This window comes from Mastigoproctus giganteus, chromosome 9 (assembly GCF_048544385.1).
Source record: "Mastigoproctus giganteus isolate SK-2022 chromosome 9, ASM4854438v1, whole genome shotgun sequence".
Classification (NCBI taxonomy): Eukaryota; Metazoa; Arthropoda; class Arachnida; order Uropygi; family Thelyphonidae; genus Mastigoproctus; species Mastigoproctus giganteus.
Window position 1 is genome coordinate 82162815 of NC_143583.1, and position 27084 is coordinate 82189898.

The 27084-nt window shown below is 39.1% G+C and overlaps 1 protein-coding gene across 1 annotated transcript in view; it reads right to left on the minus strand.

Annotated features, from left to right (window-relative positions):
* The window catches only part of LOC150080491 (glycerophosphocholine cholinephosphodiesterase ENPP6-like), an 88186-nt gene that overhangs the window by 34746 nt on the left and 26356 nt on the right, over positions 1-27084 (minus strand). Inside the window, exons 2-3 of the mRNA XM_090381314.1 lie at positions 24933-25298; positions 5983-6092 (exon numbers count right to left, since the gene is read on the minus strand). Of these exons, the coding sequence (XP_090237440.1) occupies positions 5983-6092; positions 24933-25298 (476 nt within the window). The remainder of the gene's footprint in view (positions 1-5982; positions 6093-24932; positions 25299-27084) is intronic.

Genomic DNA, 27084 nt, shown 5'->3' on the forward strand with positions numbered 1-27084 from the left:
CATTTGATATAATAGGCATCCTGGCATGCAATAGAAATTGAACTACTACATTTCAGAGCCACACATTATGTAAATTATTCATGCCTATAAAAAAGGGCACCTCCGTAGCTAGGTGGGCAGGAGCAGCAGTGCGTAGCACATGCTTCTTGATTTGACCGGGGTTCGAGCCTGTGATCACCAAATATGGAGGATGCGGAAAGGTCAGGGAATGACCACCACATATCCCAGGAGCAATACGGCCTTCGTTGCTAATGCTCCTAAAAACCAAATAACAACAATAACATGCCTATAAAAACATGAGTTGTGACCACATTACTTCATTCCCATTTATTGGCTTGATCAGTGGGATAGATACATCTTCAGTACTCATGATGGAAGCAAGTCGTACCATCCGTCCACCTCACTGGCATCATTAATTGGTATGTTGTTTGTTGTTGTTGTTTGTTGTTTGGTTTTTAGGAGCATTAGCAACTAAGGCCATATTGCTCCGGGATATGTGGTAGTCATTCCTTGACCTTTCCGCATCCTCCGTATTTGGTGGTAATGGGCTCAAACCCCGGTCTAATCAAGAAGAGTGTGCTACGCACTGCTGCTCCTTCCCACCTGACTACAGAGGCGCCATTAATTAATTAATTGGTATGATTGTATTCAGTGTGTGTGTGTGTGTGAGTGTGTGTGGCCATCACTTTATGTGGCCAAACCATCTAAGTCTACTTTTCTGTATTCAACTTTACACCTAAACTCTCTCTGACATACTCATTCCTCATTTTGTCCTTTCTTGTAACCGCACATACACCTCAACAATCTCATCTCTGTTATATGTAACCTCTGTTCCTGTTGTCTTTTTACTGGCCAACACTCCACTCGATACATCAATGCTGATCAGGCAAATACCTTACATGATTGGTAAGGTATTTGCCAATCACAGTGCACCCAACTTGCCTTCCTCCACTGAATCTACCTTACACCTATTCTACTCATTATACACTCATCAATCTCTCCATTCCACTAAGAACAAGGACAGATTACACTCCATAATCTATCTTTGTTCCACTAATCTTCAAACCTTTAGCCTCTGGGATCTTTCTCCACTTTTCCAACTCTATATTTACTTTGCTCTGCTCTTATTGATTAATACAATATCATCAGCAAATATCAAATACCAAACACCACAGGATTCCATCATAATAAACAGGTATGGGCTGTTTAACCTATCCATTCACTGTAAAGTTTGTCCAGTTCTTCCTTGAATTAATTTAAGCTATCAACTTACAAAACAAGAGATGGAAGTTTGTTCCAGTAATAAACTACCAGCTGGCTAAAGGCAAATTTCTGCACATCTATTTTACAACTATCTTTCCACAATTTGAATTTATGCCCTTGCATAGGTGCCTAGTCTCCAGATGCAATTTTCAGAACTAAAGCCTTTCTTGGTAAGAGGACACCTTCATTCCCCTCACTAATCTTGTTGCATGCCTTTGTACTCATTCTAGTAACTCTACAGCCTTCCTAAAATGAGGCCTCCAGACGTGTATGCAGTACTCAAGGTATGGCCTGACCATTGCCTTATACAAGGGGATAATCACCTCCTTATCCTTGTTTGCAAAATTCCTGTATATCATTGACAAGACTCCATGACCTACAACACTGGCAGCCTGTCTGCACTGCTGAGACAACTTCACATCTGTCTGCACAATTACCCCAAGGTCTCTTATCATTCTCTGCTACCCTGAGTGTAACACCACATAGTTGGTACATTTCTCTGGCGTTTCTGCTACCCATATGCAGTACTTTGCATTTGTCAATGTTAAACTTCAACTGCCACTTCTCAGTACATCTGCCCAACTTTTCTAGATCCTGTTGCAGTACCATACTGTCATTACTGTCAATAACAACCCTGCCAACCTTTGTATCATCTACAAACTTAGACATTAAGCCTGATATACCTTCATCAATATCATTGATAAATATACAAAACAACAATGGGCCCAACACTGAACCTTGGGGAACTCCACTAATAACATTAGTCCACAAAGAGCAGTGTCCATTAATTACCACCCTCTATCTTCTCCGTGCCTCCGTAGCCAGGTGGGAAGGAGCAGCAGTGCGTAGCACACGCTTCTTGATTAGACCGGGGTTCGAGCCCGTCACCACCAAATACGGAAAGGTCAGGGAATGACCACCGCATATCCCGGAGCAATATGGCCTTAGTTGCTAATGCTCCTAAAAACCAAATAACAAACATCTATCTTCTCCCACTCAACCATCCTTTTATCCATTGTAGCAACCTAGCAACCTGCCCTTAATGCCATACTGCTCCAATTTGTACAGTAGTCTTCTATGTGCAACAGTATCAAAAGCTTTCCTGAAATCCAAGTATGTGATATCAAAATTATTTTTTTGCATAGAGTTACTTTGTGACCACATTGTAGTGACCAATTTGATTGGTCAGACAAGACTTCCCTCTAACAAACCATGCTTTGTCTGAATTATTACTGCAGTCTTGTCTAGATGATCCAGCAATGTTTCTTTAACAAGAGACTTCATTATTTTTTCCAGAACAGAAGTTTTTATTTTATTTTATTTTATTTAAATTCTTACTCTCATGGTTGTGGTAACTTTATAATGCCTGCCTGCCTGCCAAAGGCCAACTTGGAGGATCATCATCAGTAGTCATCTGCTGATGAACCCACTAGTTGCCAAGGTTAAACATCAGACCACCTCTATAATTTAAAGTGACTGTTGTTACTATTGGCATAATACCAAACTGATTTTTAATTAGCTGCTTAAGGCTGATGTTTCGGCCATATTTTCTGCACTTTTGGGAAGTCTCCAGTAAGTACCCAGAGCCTACAATCTGAGCATCCACGACATATGCTGATCCCTCCCTCATACATAGGAGATCTGACTTTCTAAGACCTTCCTGAGTATTATAAGGCTGTAGAACAGTCACCCAGCCCTTCTGACTTAGACTATTGTTCACTAAGTTCACCACAGCATCAGGCCTTTTAATCCTGATGCCACTGGATCTATGACACCAGAGGGCAATGTCGGAAAGAGTTTCTACATCATCACACCCCGCCCTACAAGATCAATCCAAAAAATGCTCTCTAGATGTCCTGGAGAGGGTAGGGAGGGCATATATACAAGTGTTGACCAAGTCAATATAGAAATGACCAGCCAAAAGCCAGGTCCCATCTTCAACCCATTCATTTTTGTGCATCTGCTTTACTGCACATTTATTCCTCCAATCTCAAAACTCCTCCCTGTCCAGATGATCATCACAACTGGCAACAAAGTGAGAGCTTCCACCTGTTGACTGGTGAATCACAAGCAGGACGACAACAACAACAACAGAATGAATGCTAGCAAGATTTGTGATAGTATTAACAAATAATCATTATGTAAAATAATTAAAGGCACCACATTTTCTTCATAGAAATGCCAGGATTTTAAGCACCTGAGATTTTTTAAGTTCACAGTGTGCATGTTTCTTATGTTAACACAGGAAGAAAATGTGGCACTTTTAATTATTTTAAATAATGATTAGTTGTCATATTAATAATTTTTACCACTGGAGAACAACTGTTTCTCAATTAATGTTCTGCTAAATTAATTAAATTATCCAAATTATGACAAAAACAGTGCAATATAGTGTGGTCATTTATCAAAAAACTAATTCCACCAAATGTAAGAGGATTAACAACAATAATAATACTGCTTATCTTTTTTTCTTCTAAAATATCAATGTTATCACAGAGTTTAAATAACTGGATAAAAACAACATCTGTTTTCTAAGGATGGAGTAAACTAACAAAGTAACATTTGAACATATACAAAAAAGATTAAAAATTGATTGATTTCATCAAAAAAAATAAAATTATAATAGCATTGATCCTCTCTCTTTTAGATTATCATTAAAATTTTCACAGAGATTTATTAAGTAGCTAGATTAAAAACATCTATTCTCTAAGGATGGAGTATGCCAGTAAAGCATTTGTGAATCATAACTCATCTAAGAGGACTGGCTATTCCTTAGAACTTTAGTAAGTACAAGTAATAACCTTAATTTTGAACAGTGATAACTATGTTGAGAAAACATTATTATGTAGAGAGCTGTTGTAAAGTGTGATCAGTATGTTAAAATGATTTAACTGCAGTTTTTTAAGTTTATTTCTACTGCACAAAACTGTGAGTGAATGGCAAATACTACGAATTTGTGCAATATATCAATCAAAAACTTTTCCTACATATAGCAGCAATTATTATTATTATCATGGCAGGCCCCTCATTGTGGTACTATAGAGGCAGACCTATACTATTATTAATTGAAAATGCAAATGATAATACTTTAAGTTTGCTAGAATTATACCAATGAGCCAAAACATTATGACCAGCGAGTCATTATGCAAATAGAAACAATTGCAGGTGAACTACGGCACATGCACAGTTCGGGACATGGTATAAAAAACACCTGATACTGAGCTCCATTAATCAGTGTTACTCTTGTTCTTCAGATGGGAAAGGCAGTGGACTCAAGCGAGTTTGACAAAGACCAAACTGTAATGGCCAGACGACTGGGTCAGAGCATATCCAAAATGGCACGGCTGGTGGGATGCTCGTGGTTAGTATCTACCAAAAGTGGTCCGAGGAGGGGAAACCCACAAACTGCCGGCAAGGTGTTGGATGACCATGGCTCATCGATGCTTGAGGTGGGCGAAGGCTCTCCCAGATGGTATGTGGCAACAGAAGGGCAACTGTGGTGCAGCTTGTCGGTAATTGGAATGCTGGTGATGGGAGTAATGTGTCACAACACACACAGTACATCGAACCCTGTTGAAAATGAGGCTGTGTTGCCACAGGCTGCTCCGAGTGCCCATGCTAACCATGGTCCATCAGCAACAGCACCTACAATGGGCATGCAAGCATCGAAACTGGACCTTGAGTGATTGAAAGAAGGTCATCTGGTCCGATAAACCACGTTTCCTGTTGCCCTGTGTGGACAGCCGGGTACGTGTGTGTCGTTTACCTGGGGAAGTGATGGCGCCTGGATGCACCATGGGATGAAAACAAGCCAGTGGCGGCGATGTCATACTTTGGGCGATGTTCTGCTGGGATATCCTGGGTCCAGTCATCCATGTGCAGGACACTCCAATGTCTATCACCTACCTAAACATCATTGCTGACCAGGTACACCCTTTCATGGTAATGGTCTTCCCCTCTGGCAGTGCTATCTTTCAGCAGGATAATGCACCATGCCACACCACCCAGATTGTTCGAGACTGGTTCGTAGAACATGAGGAAGACTTCCAGGTATTGCCCTGGCCTCCAAATTCCCCAAACATTAATCCCATCGAGCATCTGTGGGTTGTGTTGGAACAGCAACTCCGATCTGTGGTGTCTCAACTATGGACCTTACAGGAGTTAAAGGATGTTTGTTTGTTTATTATTTGGTTTTTAGGAGCATTAGCAACTAAGGCCATATTGCTCCGGGAATATACGGTGGTCATTCCCTTGACCTTTCCGCATCCTCCATATTTGGTGGTGATGGGCTCGAACCCCGGTCTAATCAAGAAGCGTGTGCTACACACTGCTGCTCTTTCCCACCTGGCTACGGAGACGCTGAGTTAAAGGATCTGCTGGTTATGGGTTGGTACCAGATACCACAAGACACATTTAGAAATATTGTAGCGTCCATGCCTTGCCGGGTACGAGCTGATTTGGCTGCACGTGAAGGACCAACATCATATTAGGTAGGTGGTCATAATGTTTTTACTCATCGGTGTATATAACCAACAACAATAGCAGTTTTATTGTGCAGACCAGCTACTATGCATATAAATTTGTACAGTTCAAACTCTACATATTTAACTTCTTAAACTTTGATTAGCATGTCAAAATATTTATATATAGACAGAAAAAAAAAAAAAAAAAAACAGGGCATTAGTCACTGAAAGAACTATAAAGCTTACATATAATTACCTCATTTTGCATCTCTCTCTGTTCTATATCATTTAGAAGTTCATTTACAATTCTGCTCACTTCAAGTAACTCATTCCTTAGTTCATATGACAATGGTCCATACTTGTGCCCTATTAGTAAAGATAAGTAATGAACTAACTGAACTACATGCTAGGTTTTCAAAATTTGGCATTTAACACAGTATTTGCAACAAAAAAGAGAAAGCAGTGGAGAAAAAAAATCCAAGAATGCCAGTAATTCTAGTTTCCAGACAAAGGGTGAAACATCAATATTATAGTAGAATAATAGTAGTGATACCCGTACAATGCAAGGAAGCCACAAACTTTTGCTAGACTGGCTGAAAAAAAAAAAAAAAAACAAGCATATAAGAAAATACAAATTATTTGCTTTCCAACTTACATGGATAACTATCCAGTTGACCTTTGAATTTATTCAAACTGTCAGCCTCAACTACTTGTGAAGGCAATCTGTTCCAGCAATCAACGATTTGACGGGCTAAAAGAAAACTTCCTACAATCTAGTCTAAAACTCTTCCCCTGTAATTTGAATTTATGCTCATAAGTTCTGAAATTCTTTATAAGAGTGAAAATTCCACCTTCATTCATTTTACCAACCACTCTCAAAACTATGCTGAAATTGTTTCCTACATCCAGCTCAGGAGTAACTGTGTCAAAATGGCTTACTAAGTTAGTTAAAGTTGATTTTCCATTAACAAAACCGTGCTGTGTGTTATTCAGAATGCTGTATCTATCTAAATGTCTCTGGATTACGCTCTTAATCATTGTTTCTAAGATTTTCCCTACGACTGAAGTCAGACTAACTGGTCTGTAGTTACCTACTTCACTCTTAGAACTGCCTTTATTTTTTTTTTTATTATTTTTTTTTATGTGAATCCCAAACACGAGAGGTATTAGAACCTATAGTACTTAGTACTGTGCTTGGCTTGGAGATTAAGAAGACGAAAGAAGATATTTGTTGACATTGGACTTGAACTTCTGTAGATTGTAATTTTCAGGAAATACGTATGAAGGAAGGTTGTTCCAGAAAACGGCAGTTGAATAAATGAGGAAGATGAAAAGTTGGTTCTCTGGGTTTGAAGTTGGACAGTAAATGGATGTTGGCTGGTGGTGGCATGTGTTCGGACCGTTTTGAAAGAGAGAGCGGGAATTATTGAAGCCAATTGAGAAGAACAGAGCCCATGGAAGTATCGGTAGAAGAGGCATGCAGCAGAAACAGTACGTCTATGAGAAAGCGAGTGGATTGTTTGTTTGTTTGTTTGTTTGGTTTTTTAAGGAGCATTAGCAACTAAGGCCATATTGCTCCGGGTCATGCGGTGGTCATTCCCTGACCTTTCCGCATCCTCCGTATTTGGTGGTGACGGGCTCGAACCCCGGTTTAATCAAGAAGCGTGTGCTACGCACTGCTGCTCCTTCCCACCTGGCTACGGAGGCGCCGAAAGCGAGTGGAGAGACTTTGTTAGAGATGAATCATTAATTAACCTAACTGCCCTCTTCTGAATGGAATCAAGAAGCCTGAGAGAGGTTTTGGGGGCACCACCCCAGATGTGGGAACAATATTCCATGGCAGGGCGGATTTGCGATTTATACAGAGTGAGCAGCTGTTTGGAAGAAAAGTAATGCCGAGAGCGAAAGAGAAAACCAAGTTTTTTAGATTCAAAGGAAGCAATATTTGTAATGTGCTTGTGCCAAGAGAGATTAGAAGTCAGGGTAATTCCCAAAAGAGATATATCATTTTGTCTACAAATCGGAGTGTCACTAAAGATAAGCATAGGAGCAGAAGAATCCTTTTTGCGAGATATAAGACAAGACTGAGTTTTAGAAGGGTTGAAATCAACTAAATTGTCTTTGCCCCACTGTAGAATTACCTGAAGATCGGCATTTAAGGAGTTGGTAGCATATTTTCGAAAAATTGAAGCTGATTGAGCAGGACAAGGTTTCTCAAAATGGAAAGTTGAATGCAATGTGCTATCATCGGCAAAACTATGGATAGGATTTCCAGTCAATGGAAGAAGGTCATTAATATACAAGAGGAAAAGAGTGTGGAAAAGAACTGAACCTTGGGGGACACCGGCATTAGTGGAAAAGTTAGAAGACAGAGAGCCATCTACCATGACCCTCTGTGAGCGATCAGAGAGAAAACCGGATAACCAATTACTAAAAACAGTTGGCAAACCATAAGATGGAAGCTTGTTTAGAAGACCTTTATGCCAAACATGATCAAAAGCCTTTGAGATGTCAAGGGCAACTACTTGTGTATCACCGAACCTTTCCATTGAATTAGTCCATAAATGGGTAACATAAGCCAGAATATCACGAGTGGATCGACACTGTCGGAATCCATACTGGCGATCATTGATCAGACGGAAGGTTTCAAGGTAGTTTAAGAGTTGGCAGTTAATTGATTTCTCCATTACTTTAGAAAGAGTAGAAGTAATTGCAATGGGACGATAATTGGATGGGAGGGATTTGTCATCCTTTTTAGGAACTGGCTGGATATGAGCAAATTTCCAAGCAGAAGGAAAAACAACTTTGGAATAAGAAAGTGAAAAAAGGCGCAAAGAATAGGAGTAAGTTCAGGAGCACAGGTTTTGAGAACAAGTGGAGAAATACCATCAGGACCTGGAGCTTTCTTAGCATCAAGATTCATCAAAATCCTTCTGATATCATTTTGACGGAAGACCACAGGAGGCATTGAATGGAGCGTGTTGGGAATGGTGGGAGGTGTTTTACCAAGATCATTAATACATGAGCTGGAAGAAAAATGGGATGCTAACAGGTCAGCTTTATCCTTGGCTGAAGTGACAACAGAACCATCCGGTTTGGACAGAGGTGGGAGAAGAGATGGGCAAAAGTTGCGGCCAATAGCTTTGGCAAGAGACCAGAATGCTCGGCTACCATTAGGGCAAGAAGCAAGTTTTCTACTCTTAGCCTATTCAAACTCTAGTTTGGACTGATTAATAACTGCTTTACATTTGTTGCGAGCTTTGGTGTAGGCAGAAAATGAAACTGAAGAATTAGAAACAAGCCAATTACGATATGCAACATTCTTCTCTTGAACAGCCTTAGCACATTTATTGGAAAACCAAGGTTTAGATAAAGGACGAGATTTTAAAGTGGAGTGTGGAATAAAGCATTCCATTCCTGCAAGAATAATTTCATTGACACGATCTGAGCAAACACTGACATCAGAAGTTTTGAAACAGTAATCCGACCAAGGAAATGAAGAAAAGAAGTCTCGCAGGTCATCCCATTTTGCATTCTTGTAATACCAAACAACACGAGGTTGGTAATAGCCATGAGATAAAGGTTCCATTGGAGAAGAAACAATCACCAAGTTGTGATCTGAAGTGCCTAAAGGACCTCTCACTTCGACTGTGTACTTAGAAGGATTGTTTGCGAGAAAAAGATCAAGCGTATTGGCTGTATGATTAGGATTGTCTGGTATTCTTGTAGGTAAATGAACAATCTGTGCTAGGTCATTAGTAATTGGAAAAGCCTCAGCATCACGACATGCTGGGTCGGTGTGACTAGAAAACGGAAGCCAGCTGGAGTTGTGAACATTAAAATCACCAAGGAAAATTACCTCACTGTTAGGAAAGTTGGACTGGAGAAAGTCAAGTTGCAAAGAGAGGAAGTCAAAGAGCTCCAAGTGATTAGTGGAGTTGGGAGACCGGTAGAGACAACAGATGAAGTTGACGCAATGAGGTAGAGAGATTTTAAGCCAGAGGAGATTCCAAATTGCCAAATCTCTGACAGGGAATATCAGAACGGACATATGCACAAGTACCACCTTTGAGGCGAAAGGAATCATAGAGCGAATAATTTAGGCAACTAAGATGAGCAGTAGTTGAATCAATTGATAACAACTGAGATTCTGTCAGAAAAAGTATATGGGGTTTGGCAGAGCGCAAGTGGAAATGGGCATGGTTGAGATTAGAATTGAGACCACGTATATTTGTGAAATGAATTAGGAAGTGCTTGGGAGGTTTAGATCTTTTCGCAGATAAGCTTGCTCTATTAGTTTGACAATTCATGGTGTATTTAATAGTAAGAAAAAGTGGTTGGGACATGCTGTATGAAGTAATGAAATTTTTGGATATGGCGTACATGTGGTAAGAATATACCCAGATCCTTGACATAACGTGGCCTCGACAATGCTCCTCGCATACACACTACTCGGACGCCCTCCAGTCACTATCTGGCAGAGTAGAGGCAGCAAGATTATACACTAGCTGATCCAGAAGCCTCCTAGAGAGTTACCAATAGGTTCGGTCCGGTGTACTAACTAGCGGCTGGCCTGCGAACACCGTTTTAGAGCTGTACCCTCGAAATGTAAGGAATATTGGATCTCGCCATGACGTTCATCATAACCTCAAAAGTCATCAATCATACTGCATGATGGAAGAGATAGGGAAGGGTTGACCGGAACTTAGCTCTAGACTAAACATGGGTTCCACCACTTCAAGCCTCCAATAAGCAAAGTGGTGGTATTTCACCGGTTGATGAGAGTCATCTACCACCTAGTACTGCCTGGTAACATAGAGAGGCGGCATTCCTCCATGTGGTGTGGGCACCACACCCTGACCCCTGCTTACTTTGGTTCACACATGGGTGGTCACCCACCATGTACTTGTGCATGGAGGTTATACCCAGGATTACTAACAGTCCCACCATCATGAAGGTGCAAGCAGAGGATTTGGCTGTCACAGACCGTCCGGACTTCGCCGAAATTGGGTCCACTTGACTTGAGTGTCACCTGAATATCAGTTCCATCAGCGTTTTAGACTCCCAGGTAGCAAGTACAGCTTAACTGGCATATCTGAGAGAATATCTGTGACAACCTCAAGAACCAAATATATTGGTGTATTGGTGTATAAATATATTATGTATTGGTGATATGTTGGGCACTTCTCCAATCCAAAGGAATCTCTCCTGAGTCCAAAGAGGTGCTCATAATTAACTTCAATGGTTCAATACACTCCCTGGAAGCCTCTCTCAAAATTACTGGTTATATGCCATCAACTTGATGAGCCTTATTTGTCTTTATGCTTGAAAGTTCTTCTATTAAACAGTCATTTGTAATTTCAAAATCACTAATTTCATAAGATTCAGTCTCACTTGCACAGCCTCTTCTCAGCATGACGGACCTTTCTTGAGTAAAGACAGATGCAAAGTTTCTGTTCAATTCATTCACAACATCAGTTGGGTTATCTATGATTTTCCCACACCTAGTGCACAAGGGTTCAATCTGATTTCTCTTATCTTCCTTGTATTCACATACACAAAAAATTCCTTGTCCCCAGTCTTTGCTGGTCACTCACACACTAGCAAGGCTTTTGTGGATTTATTGGATGATTGTTTTCTACATCAGCATGTTCGGGAGGCAACTAGAGGGAGTAATACACTTGATTTGATTATCAGTAGTGATTCTTCATGCATTAAGAATCTGCAGGTAAATGAACCACTAGGTGGCAGTGATCACAGTGTGCTGAAGTGGGATTTACTCAAAGAGTTAACTACCATTAGGGGTAAAGGGAAGGGTTATTGCTTTTGTACAGGCGACTACGATGGACTGAGACAGTATTTAAATTCTATACAGTGGGACCAACTGATGATGTTACTAACAGCAAATTCAAAATGGGAAGCATTCAAAGAACTTATCTTGGAAGCTACTAGGCTTTACATACCAACTAAGAAATATTGTTCAAGGTTTAGGCCTGAGTGGATGTCAGATGAACTAATGAGGCATATGGCAGAGAAGAAAAATGCATGGGATATATACAAATTAACACGTGACACAGAAGCCTATGATAGATACAAGTTGATCTGTAACCAAGTTATAAAGGAGGTTAAGCAGGCGAAGGCAGATTACGAGAAATCTTTGGCAAGGGATGCAAAGAAAAACAGCAAAGAGTTCTTTACTTATGTAAACTCTAGAAGGAAGGGGATGAATCAGATTGGTCCACTTAATATTGATGGGCCAACTGTTGATGATCCTGCTCAGGTAGCTAACAAACTAAATGAATATTTTGCATCGACATTCACACATGAGGAGTTATTCAGCGAGGGGAATGCCAGAGGTGTATTCAACTCTTGCAGTAAGCTAGAGAATCTTGTAATAACTGAGAGTAAAGTGGAGGAAAAAATTGTTCAAGATAAATACAAGAAAGGCACCTAGGGTGGATGGGATCTATCCAGTTATATTAAAGGAGGCAGCAAAGGAATTAAGCAAACCCTTAGCCATAATTATGAGAGCTTCCTTGGACTCAGGGGAGGTACCCATGGACTGGAGATGTGCAAATGTGACCCCAATTCACAAAGGAGGATCAAAGGGCGACCAAAGTAATTATAGACCTGTTAGTTTAACTTCTGTTCCCGGAAAATTAATGGAGGCACTGGTTAAAGAAGCACTGCAGGATCATCTAGACAAGACCTCAGTTATAGCTCAGACACAGCATGGTTCTGTTAAGGGGAAAGTCTTGCTTGACCAATTTGATTGGATACTATGATGCAGTCACAAAAGAACTGGATGAAGGGAATAACTTTGATATTATATACTTGGATCTTAGAAAGGCTTTTGATACTGTTGCACATGGAAGACTGCTGCACAAATTGGAGCAGTGTGGCATTGGAGGCAAATTACTGCTATGGATAAAGGGGTGGTTCAGGGGGAGAAGACAGAGAGTGGTAATCAATGGACACTGCTCATCGTGGACTAATATTATCAGTGGAGTCCCTCAGGGTTCAGTATTGGGTGCATTAATGTTTTCTGTATTTATAAATGATATTCATGATGGTATATCAAGCTTAATGTCCAGGTTTGCAGACGATACGAAGGTTGGCAGGGTTGTCAAGGACACTACTGACACTATGCTACTGCAACAGGATCTGGAAAGGTTGAGCAGATGGGCTGAGAGGTGGCAAATGAAGTTTAACATTGACAAATGTAAAGTACTACATATGGGAAACAGCAACCCCAGAGCAACGTATCAACTCTGTGGTACTACACTGACAGTGGTAGAGAATGAAAGGGACCTGGGGGGTGGTTGTGCAGGCAGATATGAAGTTTTCTGAGCAGTGCAGACGGGCGCAAGAGTAGCTCATGGTGTATTGTCGATGATATATAGGAGTTTTTCTAGCAGGGATAAGGAGGTGATTATTCCCTTGTATAAGGCAATGGTCAGGCCCCACCTAGAGTACTGTATACAGGTCTGGAGGCCTCATTTCAAGAAGGATGTAGGGATGCTGGAACGAGTACAGAGAAGGGCAACAAGATTAGTGAATGGAACAAAGGGGTGCTCTTACGAAGAAAGGCTTAAGTTTTGCAAATTACAGTGTCTGGAGACTAGGCGCCAGCGAGGTGATCTGATTGAGGTGTATAAAGATTTGAATGGTTTGAGCATGCTCAATGCTGATGGGATTCTTCCTCTTGCTCAGAAAAATTACCTGAGAGGGCATAAATTCAAATTGAGGAAAGACAGATGTAGGATAGACGTGAGGAAATTTGCCTTTAGCCAGCGGGTGGTTGGTTGGTGGAATAGACTTCCATCCCTTGTCGTGGAAGTTGATAGCCTAAATAAGTTTAAGGCTCAGCTGGACAGGTATTTCGAACAAACAGAGGGTTGAAGTGGAAGTGGTTATTTTTTATTTATTAATTTATTATTATTATTTTTTTATTCTTTAATTTTTTTTTTTTTGGCTGATGCTGCATAAGCTTGCTTTCTTGCATCAAATGCCTCTACTAATGCTAATGCTAAGTACACGGTGGAAGTGAGAGGTCCTTTAGGAACCTCAGATCACAACTTGGTGATTGTCTCTTCTCCAATGGAGCCTTTATCTCATGGCTATTCCCAACCTCGTATTGTTTGGCGTTACAAGAATGCAAAATGGCATGACCTGAGAGATTTCTTTTCTTCTTTTCCTTGGTCGGACTATTGTTTCAAAACTTCTGATGTCAACATTTGCTCTAATCCTGTCAGTGAAATTATTCTTGTAGAAATGGAATCCGTTATTCCACACTCCACTTTAAAATCTCCTCCTTTATCTAAACCTTGGTTTTCCAATAAATGTGCTAAGGCTGTTCAAGAGAAGAATGTTGCATATTGTAATTGGCTTGTTTCTAATTTTTCAGTTTCATTTTCTGTCTACACCAAAGCCCTAAATAATTGTAAAGCAGTTTAATCAGTCCAAACTAGAATTTGAACAGGCTAAGAATAGAAAACTCGCTTCTTGACCTAATGGTTGCTGAGCATTCTGGTCTCTTGCCAAAGCTATTGGCCACAACTTCTGCCCATCTCTTTTCCCACCTCTGTCTAACCCAGATGGTTCTGTTGTCACTTCAGCCAAGGATAAAGCTGACCTGCTAGCATCCCATTTTTCTTCCAGCTCATGTATTAATGATCTTGGTAAAACACCTCCCACCATTCCGAACACGCTCCATTCAATGCCTCCTGTGGTCAGAAGGATTTTGATGAATCTTGATGCTAAGAAAGTTCCAGGTCCCGATGGTATTTCTCCACTTGTTCTCAAAACCTGTGCTCCTGAACTTACTCCTGTTCTTTGCCACCTTTTTTCACTTTCTTATTCCAAAGGTGTTTTTCTTTCTGCTTGGAAATTTGCTCATATCCAGCCAGTTCCTAAAAAGGATGACAAATCCCTCCCATTCAATTATCGTCCCATTGCAATTACTTCTACTCTTTCTAAAGTAATGGAGAAATCAATTAACAGCCAACTCTTAAACTACCTAGAAACCTTTTGGCTGATCAAAGATCGCCAGTATGGATTCCGTCAGTTTCGATCCACTGGTGATATTCTGGCTTATGTTACCCATTTATGGACTGATTCAATGGAAAAGTTCGGTGAAACACAAGCAGTTGCTCTTGACATCTCAAAGGCTTTCGATCATGTTTGGCATAAAGGTCTTCTAAACAAGCTTCCATCTTATGGGTCTGCCAACTGGTTTTTGTAATTGGTTATCCGGTTTTCTCTCTGATCGCTCACTGGGGGTGATGGTAGATGGCTAACTTCTCCACTAATGCCGGTGTTCCCCAAGGTTCAGTTCTCTCCCCCACTCTTTTCCTGTTGTATATTAATGAACTTCTTCCATTGACTGAAAATCCTATCCTTAGTTTCGCCAATGATAGCACATTGCTTTCCACTTTCCATTTTGAGAAACCTTGCCCTGTTCAGTCAGCTTGAACTTCTTGAAAATATGCTACCAATTCCTTAAATGCCGATCTCCAGGTAATTCTCCAGTGGGGCAAAGACAATTTAGTTGATTTCAATCCTTCTAAAACTCAGTCTTGTCTTATATCTCAGAAAAAGGATTTTTCTGCTCCTATGCTTATCTTTGGTGACACTCCGCTAGGCAAAATTATATATCTCTTTTGGGGATTACCCTGACTTCTAATCTCTCTTGGCACAAGCACGTTACAAATATTGCTTCCTCTGCATCTAAAAAACTTGGTTTTCTCTTTTGCTCTTGGGGTTACTTTTTTTCTAAACAGCTGTTCACTCTGTATAAATCGTAAATCCACCCTACCATGGAATATTGTTTCCACATCTGGGGTGGTGCCCCCCAAAACCTCTCATAGGCTTCTTAATTCTGTTCAGAAGAGGGCAATTAGGTTAATTAATGATTCACCTCTAACAGAGTCTCTCTACTTACTTGCTGTCTCATAGACGTACTGTTTCTACTGCATGCCTTTTGTTCAGATACATCCATGGGCACTGCTCTTCTGAATTGGCTTCTATAATTCCCGCTCTGTCTTTCAAAACACTCCGAATGCATGCCACCACCAGCCAACATTCATTTACTGTCAGACTTCAAACTCACAGAACTAACTTTTCATCTTCCTCGTTTATTCATTCAACTGCCGTTTTCTGGAACAACCTTCCTTCACATGTATTTCCTGAAAATTACAGTCTATATAGAAGTTCAAGTCCAATGTCGACAAATATCTTCTTTCGTCTTCTTAATCTCCAAGCCAAGCACAGTACTAAGTACTATAGGTTCTAATACCTCTCATGTTTGGGGTTTACATAAAAAAAAAGCTAAAATAGGATATTTCCCAGCAGCATAGCAAACCAGCAGATTGAAAAAGAACTCAACCAAATAAAATAACATAATAATAACAGTAAAATATATAGGGGGGATAAAGAAGAAGAAAGTAGTGTTGAAGCAACATTCCTAAAATAATTTAGAAAATTAAGCCAATTAAAAGAAATTTAGCGGTGCCTACTTGTTGGCACCCATTTCCGAATTATGTGAAATCTCAATAAGGTGGAAATGTAGACTAACAACATTACATGACCAAATAAATTTGAAAATAATAATTAATAAAATGAAATGAAATAAAATAGACTGACCAATTTTTCACTCTACTGGTTTGCTATGCTGCTGGCAAATATCCTATTTTAGCTTATTATAAGCAACATGTAGTGGATAATGCTTTTCTGCTGCCACTGATGTTAGCTTTTCTACTTAATTTTTCTTATTTATTTTTAATATTAATTTTTATTTCTCTATTTAATTTTTGGATTTATTGGATTATATGTGTGTGTGTGTGTGTGTGTGTGTGTGTGTGTGTGTGTGTGTGTGTGTGTGTGTGTGTGTGTGTGTGTGTGTGTGTGTACTTATTTATATATTATTATTTTTTATTATTTTTGGTACTACTTGGGAGCATCAGTTTTGTAGTGATCCCAATGAACCCACTAGTTATATATAAATCTAGCCCTGGTATGGATAGCCTAACATAACATAGATACATATAATACAGTATATAACATGGATACATATAAAAACAACAAAATTAATGTAAAATTTAAAGAAGATTAGAGACATTTAGAGAAAATTGGAGAATAATGGAGAAAATTGTAGAAAATTAGAGAAAATTAGCGAAAATTAACATTCTCCCTCATGGCCATACATCTGCTACTTCCTCAGGGGCTTTGAGCAGACATGACATTTCGCTAACTTTCGTTAATTTTTGCTAATTTTCTCCTATTTCTCCAGTATTCTCTAATTTTCTCCATTATTCTCCAATTTTCTCTAAATGTCTCTAATCTTTAAATTTTACACTGATTTTGTGTTTTTATACTACAAACCTGATGCTCCCAAGTAGTACCAAAAATAATAATATATAAATAAGTTAAGTACTGTACATATATAACCCATGCATGTATAATGTCTAATTATCACTGTACAATAGCATTAACGTAGTACCTAATACCCTCATTTATGCTATTTAAAAATTTAATATTTAAATCTAATTGTCATCAGACATAATTCCAATATATATATATATATATATATATATATATATATATGCATTTGCTATTTCTATACAATTATATTAGTTTCATGATGACTAATATATGTATATAATCTAAGTTATATGACAGATATATATCAATTTTGGCTAAAGAGATTACTGGAAAAAAGAATGTACTTATTGAAATGCATTGCAGACATGGGTTCTGCTGATAATTCATAAAGTCATTTGAAGCTTTGACATAATGTGCAGGAATTTAATTTCTGTGCATTTTTAATTATTTCCCCCTCTAAATATCATTACTTCAATGAAGAATCTGCTACTCCAAGGGAGATCTTCATATTTTTATCACAATAAATTGACCATCAGGAAGATAGAAGGGATGAACTTTGGGTTTGAATTTCTTAAGACAAAATTTCTTTAGGGAAGATTTGAAGGAAAAGTATGTTTGGACTCTTGGATATCCCTTGTATAAGGCAATGGTCAGGCCACACCTAGAGTACTGTATACAGGTCTGGAGGCCTCATTTCAAGAAGGATGTAGAGTTGCTGGAATGAGTACAGAGAAGGGCAACAAGTTTAGTGAATGGAACAAAGGGGTGCTCTTACGAAGAAAGGCTTAAGTTTTGCAAATTACAGTGTCTGGAGACTAGGCACCAGCAAGGTGATCTGATAGAGGTGTATAAAGCATTGAATGGTTTGAGCATGCTCAATGCTGATGGGATTCTTCCTCTTGCTCAGAATAATCACCTGAGAGGGCATAAATTCAAATTGAGGAAAGACAGATGCAGGATAGACGTGCGGAAATTTGCCTTTAGCCAGCGAGTGGTTGGTTGGTGGAACAGACTTCCATTCCTTGTCGTGGAAGTTGATAGCCTAAATAAGTTTAAGGCTCAGCTGGACAGGTATTTTGAACGAACAGAGGGGTGAAGTGGAAGTGGTTTTTTTTTTTTTTTTTTTGGCTGATGCTGCATAAGCTTGCTTTCTTGCATCAAATGCCTCTACTAATGCTAATGCTAATATGGATTCTTGACAGTTTAAGTTAGCATTAGCATTAGCATTAGTAGAGGCATTTGATGCAAGAAAGCAAGCTTATGCAGCATCAGCCAAAAAAAAAAAAAAAAAAACCACTTCCATTTCACCCCTCTGTTCATTCAAAATACCTGTCCAGCTGAGCCTTAAACTTATTTAAGCTATCAACCTCCACCACAAGGGATGGAAGTCTGTTCCACCAACCAACCACCCGCTGGCTAAAGACAAATTTCCACACGTCTATCCTACATCTGTCTTTCCTCAATTTGAATTTATGCCCTCTCAGGTGATTATTCTGAGCTAGAGTAAGAATCCCATAAGCATTGAGCATGCTTAAACCATTCAAGGCTTTATACACCTCTATCAGATCACCTCGCTGGTGCCTAGTCTCCAGACACTGTAATTTGCAAAACTTAAGCCTTTCTTCGTAAGAGCACCCCTTTGTTCCATTCACTAATCTTGTTGCCCTTCTCTGTACTCGTTCCAGCAGCTCTACATCCTTCTTGAAATGAGGCCTCCAGACCTGTATACAGTACTCTAGGTGTGGCCTGACCATCGCCTTATACAATGGAATAATCACCTCCTTATCCCTGCTGGAAAAATTCCTGTATATCATTGACAATACTCCATGAGCTACTCTTGCAGCCCATCTGCACTGCTCAGAGAACTTCATATCTGCCTGCACAACCACCCCCAAGTCCCTTTCATTCTCTACCACTGTCAGTGTTGTACCACAGAGTTGATACGTTGCTCTGGGGTTGCTGTTTCCCATGTGTAGTACTTTACATTTGTCAATGTTAAACTTCATTTGCCACCTCTCAGCCCATCTGCTCAACCTTTCCAGATCCTGTTGCAGCAGCATAGTGTCAGTAGTGTCCTTGACAACCCTGCCAACCTTTGTATCGTCTGCAAACTTGGACATTAATCCCGATATACCATCATCAATATCATTTATAAATACAGAAAACAATAATGGACCCAACACTGAGCCCTGAGGGACTCCACTAATAACATCAGTCCACGATGAGCAGTGTCCATTGATTACCACTCTCTGTCTTCTCCCCCTCAACCACCCCTTTATCCATAGCAGCAATTTGCCTCCAATGTCACACTGCTCCAATTTGTGTAGCAGTCTTCCATGTGCAACAGTATCAAAAGCCTTTCTAAGATCCAAGTATATAATATCAAAGTTATTCCCTGCATCCAGTTCTTTTGTGACTGCATCATAGTATCCAATCAAGTTGGTCAGGCAAGACTTCCCCTTAACAAAACCATGCTGTGTCTGAGCTATAACTGAAGTCTTGTCTAAATGATCCTGCAGTGCGTCTTTAACCAGTGCCTCCATTAATTTTCCTGGAACAGAAGTTAAGCTCACAGGTCTATAATTACTTGTGTCAGCCTTTGATCCTCCTTTGTGAATTGGGGTCACATTTGCACATTTCCAGTCTATGGGTACCTCCCCTTAGTCCAAGGAAGCTCTCATAATTATGGCTAAGGGTTTGCTTACTTCCTTTGCTGCCTCCTTTAATATAACTGGATAGATCCCATCCACCCCGGGTGCCTTTCTTGTGTTTATCTTCAACAGTTTCTCCTCCACTTTACTCCCAGTTATTTCAAGATTCTGTAACTTACTGCTAGAGTTGAATACACCTCTGGCATTCCCCTCGCTGAATAACTCCTCATGTGTGAATGTCAATGCAAAATATTCATTTAGTTTGTTAGCCACCTGAGCAGGATCATCAACACTTGACCCATCAATATCAAGTGGACCAATCTGATTCATCCCTTTCCTTCTAGAGTTTACATAAGTAAAGAACTCTTTGCTGTTTTTCTTTGCATCCCTTGCCAAGGATTTCTCGTAATCTGCCTTCGCCTGCCTAACCTCCTTTGTAACTTGGTTGCATATCAACTTGTATCTATCATAGGCTTCTGTGTCATGTGTTAATTTGTAAGTATCCCATGCATTTTTCTTCTCTGCCATATGCCTCATTAGTTCATCTGACATCCATTTTGGCCTAAACCTTGAACAATATTTCTTAGTTGGTATGTAAAGCCTAGTAGCTTCCAAGATAAGTTCTTTGAATGCTTCCCATTTTGAATTTGCTGTTGGTAACATCATCAGTTGGTCCCACTGTATAGAATTTAAATACTGTCTCAGTCCATCGTAGTCGCCTTTACGGAAGCAATAACCCTTCCCTTTACCCCTAATGGTAGTTACCTCTTTGAGTAAATCCCACTTCAGCACACTGTGATCACTGCCACCTAGTGGTTCATTTATCTGCAGATTCTTAATGCATGAAGAATCACTGCTGATAATCAAATCAAGAGTATTACTCCCTCTAGTTGCCTCCCGAACATGCTGATGTAGAAAACAATCATCCAATAAATCCACAAAAGCCCTGCTAGTGTGTGAGTATCCAGCCCCCAAATTCCAGTCAATATCTGGGAAATTAAAATCTCCCATTATAAGACACTCTGATTTACTGGCCCACTCTATTTCCCTGTACAGTTCCTTATTATACTCATCAGAGTCATTAGGCCTATAGCACACTCCTACTCTCAATTTTGATCTCCCAATGTTTATGTCACACCAAACTGACTCCACACTGCACTGTCCAGCGATATCGACTGGCTTCACTTCCTTGGTTTTTATGTGTTTCTTAACTAATAGCATAACACCTCCCCCCTTCCTATCCTGTCTATCCTTTCTGTAGACGTTGTACTCCCCAAATTGCAGTTCCGCATCCCTTATATCTGTGTGACACCACGTCTCTGATATCCCAACAATATCTGCCTTCGATGTTTTGAGCAGTTAGAAGAAAGCATTTGTGGAAATTTTAACAGAAAAGCACACACGTATGTATAACAATATTCTACAGGAACATCAAAAGCCTTACTGCTATATTAGTTCATTCTATTATGTTCCGTATTGAGTTTAGTTTCTGCTTATGTATTGGTGCCAAGTTAATTTGTATTTCACAGACATTTGAAAAATGGCAAATAAATTGAAGTATAGCATTAATGAGCGAATAGTAATGATTTGGTTTGGTTTGTATTGAGGTTTAATGGCACATGGACTACGCAGGTCATAATGCGCCAGTTCATATGGTGTGATGTGTTTCAGGGGAATAGTAATGACAGAGTGAGAACTGGTAAGATAATAAAAGAACTGACTCAACATTTAAACAAGGTTCAACAAAATCATCCTCAAAGTGATCTTTAGGTGGAAAGAAAAGTTGTTTACAAACAGTGTTAGATAGGCTGCACTAGATGGACAGCACACGCAGAAGAATGTTCAGATCTCTCTTGAGAGGTCACCTAAGAAGTCCCTCCAGAAATAGTTCTAGAGTTGGAACCTGCAGTTTCCAATACCAAGTATATATAACACTGATTCAGCACCAGACCATTTCAATCACACATTTATGAATGAACTTAGTGACAATGACAAGTACAAGAGATGGCAAGGCCTGTGCACAATTCTTGGAATTCTTTGAGACAATTCAAAAATGCAGTCATATTCTCTTTTCTAATGGATGTAAAATTAATCAGAGTTCAAAATTAAGCATTGTTTACTTCTTCACTAAAGAAAATCCATATTTTCAAGAGAAGTTGGAAACAGATTGCTACATGTGACTTGGGCAGCAATATCAGCTAGACACTTTTGATCTATACTCCCTTCAATAGTATAGCTCAACCCTATGAATTAGCACTTATTTGTCTATGTTGAGAGACTGGTTAGTGCTAAAACTAGGATGCTTAAATCTTCCCATTACACAATCTCTGTGAGCACCTCACCAAGGTTTTCTGTAACAAGTATCAGCATCAGCATTAGTAGAGGCATATGATGCAAGAAAGCAAGTTTATGCAGCATAAGCCAAAAAAAAAAGAAAAAACTTTCACTTCACCCCTCTGTTCGTTCGAAATACCTGTCCAGCTGAGCCTTAAATTTATTTAGGCTATCAACTTCCACAACAAGGGATGGAAGTCTGTTCCACCAACCAACTACCCGCTGGCTAAAGGCAAATTTCCGCACATTTATCCTACATCTATCTTTCCTCAATTTGAATTTATGCCCTCTCAGGTGATTATTCTGAGCAAGAGGCAGAATCCCATCAGCATTGAGCATGCTCAAACCATTCAAGGCTTTATACCTCTATCAGATCACCTCGCTGGTGCCTAGTCTCCAGACACTGTAATTTGCAAAACTTAAGCCTTTCTTCGTAAGAGCAACTCTTTGTTCCATTCACTAATCTTGTTGCCCTTCTCTGTACTCGTTCCAGCAGCTCTACATCCTTCTTGAAATGAGGCCTCCAGACCTGTATACAGTACTCAAGGTGTGGCCTTACCATTGCCTTATGCAAGCGAATAATCACCTCCTTATCCCTGCTAGAAAAATTCCTGTATATCATTGATAAGACACCATGAGCTACTCTTGCAGCCCGTCTGCACTGCTCAGAGAACTTCATAGACAGACCATGCTTTACTGACACATTAGTAAAGCATGGTCAACATCAGTGGCAGCATGGTCAACATGGTACAACATCAGTGGCAGCAGATTTATACAGAGTGAGCAGCTGTTTGGAAGAAAAGTAATGCCGAGAGCGAAAGAGAAAACCAAGTTTTTTAGATTCAGAGGAAGCAATATTTGTAACGTGCTTGTGCCAAGAGAGATTAGAAGTCAGGGTAATCCCCAAAAGAGATATATCATTTTGTCTACAAATCGGAGTGTCACTAAAGATAAGCATAGGAGCAGAAGAATCCTTTTTGCGAGATATAAGACAAGACTGAGTTTTAGAAGGGTTGAAATCAACTAAGTTGTCTTTGCCCCACTGTAGAATTACCTGAAGATCGGCATTTAAGGAGTTGGTAGCATATTTTCGAAAAATTGAAGCTGATTGAGCAGGACAAGGTTTCTCAAAATGGAAAGGTGAATGCAATGTGCTATCATCGGCAAAACTATGGATAGGATTTCCAGTCAATGGAAGAAGGTCATTAATATACAATTAATAAGATTATGGTCATTAATTAATTAAGGTCATTAATTAATATACAATTAATAAAATTAATATACATTAATAAGATTATGTAATAGCAATTTTTCAGAGAATCATTAAACAACATGCATCACAGAAATGTTACTGGACAACAGAACTGCAATAGTAGAAGGCGACAATAATACTTTTGCTAAAATATCATGTGCAATGTTATGGCACATATTACACAGGACATGCATGGAGAGGCATTACTCATTGCATGTCCTGTGTAATATGACATGCATGGAGAGGCATTACTCATTGTCCTGAAGATAAAGGTGCCTGCTCTGACATTACTGACATATAGAATGGGAAATGATAAACCATTTTATAATTAAACCAGATTTTTACGAGTCACCAATACAATTATTTTTTATATGCATTATCAACAACTCATAGCATAACAGAATTTTTGGTTTACTCTGTATAGTAAGGCAAATTTAAAATTAGTACAGTGCTCAAAGCTGTTCAGAGGAAATGTAATTACAAGGGCAAAAGATCAAAACAAGTAACAGCTTTATAAACTTATACGAAGAAAAGTAGAGATTGGTATAATTATGAAAAGAAAGTTTTAGAAGAGTTTTTTGTCTTTGCTAATAAATCACACTATTATCAAAGGAAAGAGTAAGTGAAGAAAAGTTGGGGGTTTTTTTTGTGTTATACTCAGTTGAAGGCTGTGGAAATTGAGTGACTACTGAGTCTCTCAAAAGTTTTCCAATGCATTAGTCGAGAGACAGCACATCAATTGTGTAGTGTGTAGAATATATTCTAACAATGTCAGTCATTAATATGTCAGTCATCAATATCAATCATGATAGTTTTTAGGAACTGCTATTAGACTGACAGTGGTTGCACCCTGAATTGTAATGAAAATGGACTGCAATGGATTTTGCTGATGGCATTCTTCTTCTTACTTGGACTATACATGAGGGGGCATAAATTCAAATTGAGGAAGGATGGTTGCAGGATAGATGTGCGGAATTTTTCCCTTCACCCAGCAGGTGGTTGATTCTTGGAACAAATTTCCATCTGCTGTCGTGTAAGCGAGCAGTTTGAATAAATTCAAGGAATAACTAGACAAACACTGAAAGAAATGGACAGGTGAAGTAGGATTTTTTTTTTTTTTTTTGGCCGATGGTTTATAAGCTTGCTTTCTTGCATCATTTGCCACTACTAACACTAATAATTTTTAAATGTAACGTTTTAATCAAAAATTTTAATATCTAAAAATGTAATTTAGACATATTTTCAAAATTTCAAATTAAAAAAAAAAGATTTTCCAGATCTGTTTCCACCAGGCTTCTTTTTTTTTCTCCCAAACAAGCAAGCAAGAAATCAAAAAATGTTGCTAGGCAGATATTTAATCCATTCAAAAGGCCAAAACAGAATAAATGAGGATCCATCCAGAAAGTGCTTCCCAGAGTCTACTTTAATGATATTCTGTGTGAAATAGCTCAGTGTATAAAGTTCTATTAATGGTGCGAATGTTGGGGGATAGGGCTATTCTGAATTAAAAAAAACAGAAATAGTTTGCATTTTTATTATTTGTTGTGCAGTTAGTCTTAAAACATCTAAGATATAATTTAAACTTACCTATTGTATCAATTCCTTCATAGTATACCATTGCAAGCTGTATCATGTTGCTTGAAAGTTTATCCAAGGCATCATTTAAATTCTGTATTAGTTCAAAATGCTGTTTAACCATATTTGAACTGCTACCTTTGTATTGGTATCGCTGGCAAAATGTCGGTTTCCAACCTTTAATTTTTACATGGCAGCCATCCCACTGATATAGAGCTGTTTTTAATGAATTCTTTTCTGCAGTAACCCATATTGGTTCAGCTTTGTTCCACCAATGCTCACCAGATTCATCAGGAGGGGACGACCCAATGAAAAAATCCTTCTTTTCTTCATCATACATATAATTTTGGACGATACCATGCTGTCCAGCATACAGACCTAAAAATTCAATTAAAAAATGTTATATCATTTTATTATTATAGATGTAAATAAAGAAATACTAACTAGAATATAACTTATTATTATCATTATTTATTCAATTCTTACTGCAATGATGCTCTCAATAAAAGCGAGTAATACCTTTACACCATGCATACTGTTTAACAACATGTATGCACATAAGACCCCTGCAATTATTTATGAAAGGAGATCATGAACCTATACAAAAACAATTAAGGAGAAATAAAGAACAGGATAAAGAATAACAAACTATAAGGTGAAGTGTTGTTTATTTGACACAGTGCAATACCAAAACAACTTATGAAACTGGGGAGTAATACTTATGAAAACAGTATCTTTCTGAAACCCAGGGATGAACTTGCCCCAAGACTGCCTCATTTTAAAATTTGTACTATCTTTTTAGAAATATTTTGACATGTATTGTGTCTAATGTAGGGTCCTAAACATGAGCTCAACCCCTGCCTTAGTGCTCTGTGATAATACATAACACTGTGAAAAAGTCAAAAATGAGTATAGTGCTAAGTTTGTGTAATGTGTAAATCGTTTAGTTGTTTCTGGCCACTTTGCTATCAGGAACCAGTGATCATCAGGAAGGCTGCTTCACAGTACCCATCCATGCCACAAGAAATGGACAACTACACACATATTGTAACACCAAGTAGATAGGACTAACAAAATTCTACATTTACAGGAAGAGAGAGAGAGAGAGGTTAATCCTGTGAGTGCCAGCAATTCTGTAACCCCCAGGAACCAAAACACCATAGGTAGCAGCAGTTTAAATAATTTAAATTATTTATTATTTAAAAAATAATAATAAATAAATAAAAATAAAAGGGTACTAGGAAAGTTTTGCAATATGACGCAACAATGAATCACAGGAAGCTGCTTGTTGCTACATGTTGAGACATGTTCATACGTGCATAGTAGCCGCCGCGCCAAGTCGATGGGCTCAGTTATTCATTAGCAGTGAGAGTGTAAAGTGCTTGCGATGGCATCGTGGTCACGAAATGAGATAAGGACAGTTTTGCGGTATAATTTCGTGCGTGGTTTAACCATAGACCAGTGCTTAGAAGAAATGACTCTTGCACTAGATGATGACTGTCCACATCGTACAACGATAATCAGGTGGTATAGAGAATTCCAAAGGGGAAATTTCACTCTGGAGGATTCTGAGAGGCCGGGAAGGCCACGAACGTCAGTTACGAAGGAAAACGTTACTGCTGTGAGGAAAATGCTTGACGAAAACAGGCGAGTGACCTACCAACAGATAGAGGATACTTTGGGCCTAAATGCACCAGCAATTTGTTCGATTCTGCAAGATTATTTGCACGTGAAGAAACTTTGTTCTCTCTGGGTGCCGCATCAACTGACTGAAGAGCAGATGACACGACGTGTGATTTGGTGCCGGGAGATGTTAAAAAAGTTTGATAAGGGACAATCTCGGTATGTGAACAACATCGTGACAGGTGACGAGACTTGGCTGTACTATTACGATCTGCCGACCAAGGCTCAAAACAAAGTTTGGGTCTTTGATGATGACAACACACCTGTAATTGTCAGAAAATCCCGATCGGTAAAGAAGAAAATGATAGCTGTATTTTTCAAATCGAGTGGAATTGTGGAACGTGTCGTTTTGGACACGCAGAAGACAGTCACAGCTAAGTGGTATACTGAACAATGCCTGCCTAAAGTCATTGGATCTATGAAGAACCTGCGGCCAAAGTCAAGAATGGACACCTGGTACCTCCATCACGATAATGCTGCA